Source organism: Malus sylvestris, chromosome 3, assembly GCF_916048215.2.
Source record: "Malus sylvestris chromosome 3, drMalSylv7.2, whole genome shotgun sequence".
Taxonomy (NCBI): Eukaryota; Viridiplantae; Streptophyta; class Magnoliopsida; order Rosales; family Rosaceae; genus Malus; species Malus sylvestris.
The window spans coordinates 32807458-32815767 of record NC_062262.1 but is presented as its reverse complement, the minus strand read 5'-3'; the positions used below and the strand labels follow the sequence as shown (position 1 = coordinate 32815767).

Genomic DNA, 8310 nt, shown 5'->3' with positions numbered 1-8310 from the left:
CTTTTGGTAAAGATTAAGTTTATGGTATTTTTTGATCTTCAGATGCCTAGAGGCTGATGAGAGCCTATTACCAATCTGCTGCTACTCTAAACCTTTTCAGGGCGTTTGCCTCTAGAAGTGACTAAGCAGAGGGTCACGTAGCGGAACTTGGATTTCATAGATCACAGAGAGCAGGGTGATAGGTATGTTTCCTCACTTTTACCATTTTTGAACTTAGATTATTGATAAATTAAGCTCAGAGGCAGAACGTGGAAACAGTATTGCCTGGTCTTCTAAATTTTAATCTCAAAGGCTGTTGGTCATAGTTTAGAGGATTAAGTTCCAAAAATAGTTTGGAGTTTCGTTTTTACCAAGATTCATTCTTTTTCCATTGTATTTTCAATTTGTAGGCTTTAAAAAACTTAAGTACCTTGAATGGGTGGTTTAGGACTGATGGATTTTTTTGAAGCTTAAGTGAGTATAATGTCAATATACAAATCTGAGGTGAGAAATTATATACCAACTACATAATTACAAAGGGCACCAGTTTCACTTGAGGTCATACCAATGCTTTTGGGTTGTATTTCAAGGTTTTGGAATGAAATAACCTTTTTTTTTACTAAAGAAACATAAGTGATGATAACAATTATATTAGACCTAACTTCTATATGGAGAGCAGGTATAACGCTGACAAATTGAGATTGATTCGGTATAGACTGAAATTCTGTAACGTTCAAATGGGTTCTTCAATTTTTTTTTAATTTTTTTTTTGGAGTTTTCTTGGGTAAAGTTTGGTTTTTTATGGTGAGTTCTCAACTAGGTTTTGCTTATTTTTCTGTCTCCAAATATAAGTTATTAGATGCTTTTCTTTGTTTTTCTCTAATTTTTAAATTTATTTTTTTGCTATTTAGTGTGAGAAAATGGCTTCAAAATTGGAATTTCCAATATCTGGGCAAAGGAAAACGGGAAGAGAACACCAATAATGGTGACGATGGAGAATCCCTTCTTTGCGTTGGAAATCGACAATCTATGGGCAACATTCAGCCCAGTTTATAAGAGCAGACTTCAAAATGAAGAACCAATGACATGGGGATTTGTTTAATTTTATCAAGTTTTGTACTGAGGTACAACTCCTCCCATTTAAAATAGTTTTAAATGCTAATTAGCATGTGTGTAAATAGGATTGTGAGTATGTATATATGTACTAGTAGAATTAGAAACATTGTTGTAATTACGTGTAACTAGAGTTGTAAACCCGCGGCATCGCACGGGCTTTATTGCTTGTGCATTAAACTAAAGGTCAAATTACATAACTTTTCTCAAAACAACTCACATATTTGCAAGATAACTACAAAAAGAAGAAATCTTAAAACAGATTCTTCCTTCGCCTTCCAAAGCGCTACATAAATTTAACAAATAAGACAAACCTATAGCTGCATCAGAATTCCTCAAGTTCAGTATAGAGCTGTTTTTTTTCAAGGTGAAAACGCGTATCAACGCGTTTGTTCGGCCGAGTGTTTCACAAGAACATCAATTATGCGGCCTGGACATGCACACCGGACCTCGATCCTTCAAATAAATCTGCTAATCCAGCCACAAGAGGAACAATATGAGCTCTCTTTTATAGCAGTCCATGCACTAATTTCACATGCCTTCACCTTCAAATCTGAATCAGCTAGCTTCAACTCTTGACGGCTCGCACAATGCATCGCCACTTCTTCCAGGGCTGTCCAGCTCCTCATCCACTTTTTCGAGTTCTCCAAGTTCAACCTTGTTCGCTGGGACTTCAGCATCCACTGCGGTGTTAGTTACCAGCTGAACCACGGGCTCCTCTGGTACACCTGAATCAATATCGGAGCTGCAAGGTATAGCCTTGGAGGGAACTGGTATCATTTCAACAAATGGGGGCGGAAGAGAATCATCGTCATCAGAAGAGGTCGAATCTGCTAAAATTTCTTTTTCGCTCACTGCGCGGGGATCAGCTTGAGACTTTCTAGAACCTTTCCGTGAAAGTGCATGCTTTACCGACCTTTCAGCACTTTTGTAGAGACTCTTTGCCATGTCTTTAACATTGCCCTTTCCTGGGCTATCCGAACCACTCTCTCCAGAACTTAAAGCCCCTCCTTTTGAATTTGTCTTGCCAGAAGGAGAGCTACAAAGGCCGTCTTCCACAACATATCTCACACCAATATTATTTTCATTAACTGCCCTTAGATTCACGCGTGGGGTTTCGAGTGGCTCTTTAAAGGTGCATGAATTATCCTCCTTGGAATTCCTATGGAACACCGAACCGATCTTATGCAGACCCCTGCGAACTGATGCCATTCGCCGTTTATCTTCAGGATTTTCATCAGTGCTGCTGGTATCATTAACTTGGGATCCAATGCCACTACCATTAGGCTCCCCTTGAATTTGGGTATTAAGTCGTCGACCCTTTCCTTTTCTGGCCTCCCAAGTTTGTGAAACTTCACTTCCTGGGTGATGGACCCATATACCAGTCTCTTTCTGGCCATCAATATCAATCGGCTCAAAATGATCTGCTACTTTAGCAGATTTCCCTGAGGATATAGATGAGAAGGAACCTTTATTACCAGTGTCACTGGCAAAGGAATTTCTTCGTTCTTTCACATCTGGCTTTTCCTGAACATCTGGAGAGTCATCTCCCTGTGTATGAAAGCGGTTCAAGTCAAGCCCCTGAAGATTTTTCTGTTCCTGAAAAAAAATTTATCACGTAGATGTTGTAGAGAATTGAGAATTCTAATTTGTTTTGATTATGAAAATAGACATGAGAGACGGAGGGAAAACAGAAACTAAAACAATTAGATGATTCATTGAGATTCTCAAATTGTGAAGATACTTTTTCGAAGGAGTGGAGCACCATGCACACTTGAGCATCCTGTGGAAGCATTGCATTCTAATTTATGCAGCAACTAGAACAATCGATCTCTTGACTTTGATTTCCTAATGGACATTATCAATAGAACTAGTTAAGAAGAAAGAAAAAGTTACCTTCCCATTTTCGTCAAGTACGGTTACCGCAAGATGCAGCCTCCCAGCCTTCTGAAGAGGCAACCACATGTCATGCCTCACGCCATTCCTAAAATCGCTGATGTTAATGGAACACTCTCTGGATATAGAAGAAGTGTCAGTTAATCATGCAGATACAACAGCACCTACAGGATAATTTAATAGAAAATCAAAGCACAACAAGGTAAATGGCTTCCAAACTCATTTAATTTGTGATTGTGTTCATTTAATCTCTAAGTCGGTAATCCTTAAATCTAATAGTTACTATAGCAATATTATTTGCAAATATTTGAAGACTTAGGCATGCTACGGAACATAATATATTAAGGAAGTTCAGAAACAAACCCAAGGGCATCATCAACAAATATGTCCTTGTCATGAACTTCAATAGCTAGTACATTTGGTGAATCCCAGGTGATTATGGGGATCTTAAATTCCTCGTGCCATTTTGGAGTCAGCGTTTTCTTTTGTATCTTAGTTTTGAATTGGTAAACACCCAAATGACCCTTCACATAAGGGTCAGCGAATCCTGAAAATAAAGATCTGTATCAAATACAAAAAAAGTAACACCTTTCTTGTGTTAGTTAAAAAACCTTCTTGTACTGGAAAACAAATAACTAACCATTTAGATCGGAGGCTTTGATGTCAGATGCTTTGATAACTTCTACTCTCACATAAGCAACAGGATCCTTCTCATCCACAGAGAACCAGCTTTCTGTCATTCACATGAACACAGTAATTGAAATATTTTAGAGAGTGAATGAGTGAGAGGAACTTATATCACAAGGGGACTGAATACATGCGAATCTAGCAATAAATGCCTCCACACCACATAAAATTTGATTAACATAAGTTTTATACTTCCCAAAGGAAGATACGTTAATCGTGTGAAATACTAAAGATACATTATGCGGCCCTTACCCTGTTCCGGTGAAGTAAATTTCTCCATGTCAACGACCAGCATATTAGGCTGCAAAAAGATATGGATAATACATTAATAACATTTCCATATCATCTTGCTGACTATGAGGCATAATATCCAACAGTCCCATTATTTGTCATTCGAACAAGCTTATTTTTTTGTCTACTAGATCATGTGGAATTTAATCAACTTGATATACTATTTGAAAGGAATGAAACATGTACGGTAGGAGAGAACTATTGCGAATAGTTCTCTAAAATCTGAAATTTGCAACAGAAACAAATGGAAATCTAGGCCAGTGGGTTTTCGGCCTAATGAAAAAGGACTCCATTGCAACGTGCAAGGAGGTGTCTAGACTCTGAACTGATATCTTTGCATTCAACACAACCATTGGATGGCCAAGAATTATATATGGAGTGTCAAAATCCAAATAGTTTACCTGAACAAGTGTCTGCTCGAAGGCAACAGAGAGAAGCTTATCCTGGGAAACGGAATCAACAAAGGAGAGAGTCAGAGATCGGTAAACACAAAGACAGAGTGAGTGACTGATGTAAGGGGAGACTTAAGAATATATCTGCATAAAATATGATAAAAGCTTACCAGCCAGCCATCAATCCCAGGGACTTCTGTAACGTTAAGCCCATGAGTGAAAATAGGCTTGACGGTCATTTGAAAATATGGAGGCTCAACGAAGCATAACCGCACACGGCCTAGGAAAGGCCACTTGCAAAGGAACCTCACCCCAATCAGGACCTACAAAAGAAAAAGAAACTCAAAGCTTTGTCACATGCCATTTCCCCTAAAAAAAAAGGTTTTTCATTATGCCACCAAAGGGCAGAGGCCAATCCTCTTAACCATTCTTAGTTAACGACACTAACCAAACCAACTCAATAAGGTAACATGGAACATCTAACATAAGTCATAAGCTTTTTTAGCCTGAGATAATCCATTAGACCTAAAACTCAAATGCCATTTCTTAAAAGAAGAAAAAAAATGAGGCATACATGTCAGAATTGAAACACAAACAACAACGCTAAAAAGAAACGTTCCAATCATATCAGTGTTTAAATGCAGAGATTATACATAAAGTGGTGCAAATCAGAACTCATAAGTTGCAAAGATCAATCGCAAAGTTAATTCTCATGGAAGCACCACGTGAAACTGTACTGCATAGGCTTCTATGTCTATCTTGTTTAACATACTATCTACATCCTGAATTACAAACTTCCTTAACTTTAAACCAACTTAAGATCCATCCTGATTCCTGAATTACAAGTTAGGCAAATCCATACCTTCCCTTCAACATGCATGCCTGTAATATGCAACTTTGCCCAGATTCCAAAACCTAGTCTTTTCCTCAGTTTCACAGCTAGAATTCCAAGCATATCATCAGCTGTCAGAAAATTCATCCCCAACTCCAGAACCTGCATTATTACAATGTATTACTTCATGTTGGCTGAATTCTAGAACGAAAGCCAAGAAGAGCACACGAAAATACTGGTCCAACATGCGGAAGAATACTAACTCATACCAAGTGGTCATCATCAGTAGATTGGCGAAGAACTCTCATCTCTGTGAACATAGGTGGGTTTCTTCCCAAGTAAAGATGCTGTACTATAGCTTTACCCTGCATATGTATAACCATATAGATAGTTAGAACTAGTTTACTGTACATACAAACAGCTGAAGTGATCACAATACACTATGGGGCAATCAAAATACTATAAAAAATCCGAGTCCTAAAAAGAGAGATCACTTTAGACTAAAGTGACCAACCCAAACTAATAGGAGCAATCAAAACTAGAGTATCGAACATGAATAAATCAGAAGATAAAGTCATACAACAGTCCACGGTTTGTACTTCTCCAAAAACCAAGGTATGATAGGGAGGAGAACTTTCTGTGAAGCAATCTGTTCCATACATATAGGCCATATCTTTTCAACTGCATGGTTCAACCACCGCACGGTCTCAGAATCAGAAAGTACCTGAAGTATCGGACAAGGCAAGGAAAAAATGACATGAGATATTGCACTGCCAAACTAATTCAACCATAATTCGAAAACCCAAATTTAATTTTTGAATAACTAAGATAATTTCCCAACAAAAGTGCAAGGCATAGATATTCAAAAGACTTCAGTTTGACTTTATATATAAGAACCTTTCTTATGGCGGGTCGTCTTTCTTTTAATTGCTTCTCACTTGAACAATAATAAAGATCAACAAAGACTCTTTTACTCAATGTACTAATTACTGATAAAGTAATCAACCGTACAAAAGGGAAAACTAAAAATTACCCTTCTCTGATTAGCCTGTTTTCTTTCCTCAAATTGTAATTTCTTCCGCAATCTCATAACATACCGCTCATGAACCTGTCGAAAACATAAGCAAAAGTGCTTATTAAGTATTGAAATTGCACATCCAAATCAATACCAGTTATCAAATCACATTACATATAATTGACAGAAAGAACCAATGAAAAAAGCCAACTTTGTGCTTGATTCTAATCCTTTGCATAAAGAGAAAGAGCTCATAATTTACTTTTCTTGCTTTAATTAGTTTCCTAAAACAAATTTAACCCCTTTAACGAAAAAAGATTAATGAATTCAAGAGAAAAAAGCAGTAATAAGGAAGAGCAGTGATTCCATACCAGGTAGAGATAAATGAGAGAGATGAAGTAAGCAACTGGGTGGCAGCAATTGAAGTGAGAGAGAAACCAGATCACCATTAACACAATCCCCACATGGTGTATCACTGTAACTTCTGTTACATCCATCTCTTCTTCTTCTTCGTGTTCAAACCCAAAAGCCAAAAGCAACTTTTCTGTCTCTTCTTTTTGCAAAATTCAAACTTTACTCTCTCTCACCCCAACTAAACCCATCCCCAAAAAAACCTTTAAAAACAATCACCAATTTAGAGTCAACATATCAAAGGACAAATCCAACACTAAAACTAAAAGCTCAATAAATAGTCTTAAAAGCATTAAAAAGGAATAAAAACCCAGAGGGGCAAACTCAAAACCAACAATAAACCAGTAATTTATTGAAATCTGAGAGCTACCCACCAAAACATTAAGAACCCCAGATTCTTTTCAAAGCAGAAATTAAAGTAAAAACAACTGATGAAATCAGAAGCTTCACTTCAAAATACCCAAACGAAAAAGTTAAAAGCAAAGAGGAATGTTTTTGGTGGCCAGAGAAGTTAAAACGGAACCTTAGAGCTGAAGTAACCGGCGGGAAGGTAGACAGAGAAGCAATACGAATTACGACAAAGTGCGGAGGGTGGAGGGTATTTGAGGAAGGTTGCTATTGACAGTTGGTCACCACGTCTACGTAACACGTCACCTACGCGTGTCGATAAATCGCTCTTAACTGGATGGATGAGTATTTTTCTGGATTTTTTTGTGATAATCTAGGAAATCTCTATCTTGTTTATAGTACATCGTATGATCAATTTTCGTTACATATTATTTATGTTTAATTTTAAATAAATAAATTTAAAATAATTTCTAATCGTATAATGTACTATAAATGATTAGAATGTGAGAATCCCACAACTTAGATCCGGATGAGATTCAAATCCTAACTAGATAGACAATAAATTGCGCCATATTTGGAAAATGAATCTGGATCCTCATCGTATCCTTTTTGTGAGGATCCACGAATTTATGAATTATGTCCGTTCATTGTACATCATGCAATAAAAATTTATTTTAAATTATTTTATTTAAAATTAAATATAAATAGTACTTGATAAAAAGAATTCGATTTACGAATTCCTAAAATCCTTATAAAAGGGATGCGGAAACGAGTGTTGGTTGGAAAACAACAAAGAGGGTGTTTTCCCCTGTCTCGCGGTACATTTTATAGCCAATTTTTTTGGCCAGATTCGGCCCTCGTGCTTGGGAGCAAGGAAGAAAATATCGGTAATATCGGAAATATCGGTAGTCCGAAAACACGGAAATATCGGAATAATATCGATATCGATAAAAATTACATGGAAACCACGGAAATTGTAAGAAAAACTTGGAAATTTTTATTGAAACTTTGCAGGATGTTTATTTAGTCAATTATCTATTAGTTTATCACAAAAAATTGGAAGGAAATGCATTGCATGATGGATTTAACTGATTTAAGTTGATTATATAGCGAGCTGGCAAACATTGTGAATGTAGAAAATATGTAGTAATTAATGAAAGAAGTTTAAACACACCATAATCATTTATATATAATGAATTAGTACAATATTTTACACTTTATACATTGCATGGTAAGATACATGAGTGACTTAGTACCACATAGAGTTCCTATGAGGTTCAAAATTTTCACTATCTTCATCATCTCTATTTGTAGAGTAAGTGTATTGTGAAGAGTAGTCAGCAACC

At 36.7% G+C, this 8310-nt stretch overlaps 1 protein-coding gene across 3 annotated transcripts; it reads right to left on the bottom strand.

Moving 5' to 3' along the window:
- Positions 1-1221: 1221 nt before the first annotated feature.
- On the bottom strand, positions 1222-7193 carry LOC126614316 (C2 domain-containing protein At1g53590-like). 3 transcript variants are annotated; one of them, XM_050281904.1, is made up of 12 exons: positions 6577-7193; positions 6224-6298; positions 5771-5914; positions 5460-5555; positions 5221-5352; positions 4529-4681; positions 4368-4409; positions 3928-3976; positions 3629-3721; positions 3352-3535; positions 2989-3106; positions 1222-2691 (listed from the first exon to the last, which is right to left on the bottom strand). In XM_050281904.1, the coding sequence occupies exons 1-12, from the start codon at positions 6700-6702 to the stop codon at positions 1651-1653; spliced, it is 2253 nt and encodes a 750-aa protein (XP_050137861.1). In that variant the 5' UTR covers positions 6703-7193; the 3' UTR covers positions 1222-1650. The 3 variants fall into 3 exon arrangements, with proteins under 3 accessions (XP_050137861.1, XP_050137862.1, XP_050137863.1); XM_050281905.1 differs by having other exon boundaries at positions 1222-2685; XM_050281906.1 differs by having other exon boundaries at positions 1222-2643.
- Positions 7194-8310: the final 1117 nt, after the last annotated feature.

Excerpts from the sequence above, each read along its gene's own strand:
- LOC126614316 (XM_050281904.1), bottom strand. The coding sequence starts at position 6,702 with ATGGATGTAACAGAAGTTACAGTGATACACCATGTGGGGATTGTGTTA. Across the intron at positions 3,977-4,367 it reads TCGAGCAGACACTTGTTCAG|CCTAATATGCTGGTCGTTGA; the intron begins GTAAACTATTTG and ends ATCTTTTTGCAG. Across the intron at positions 2,692-2,988 it reads TACTTGACGAAAATGGGAAG|GAACAGAAAAATCTTCAGGG; the intron begins GTAACTTTTTCT and ends ATTTTTTTTCAG.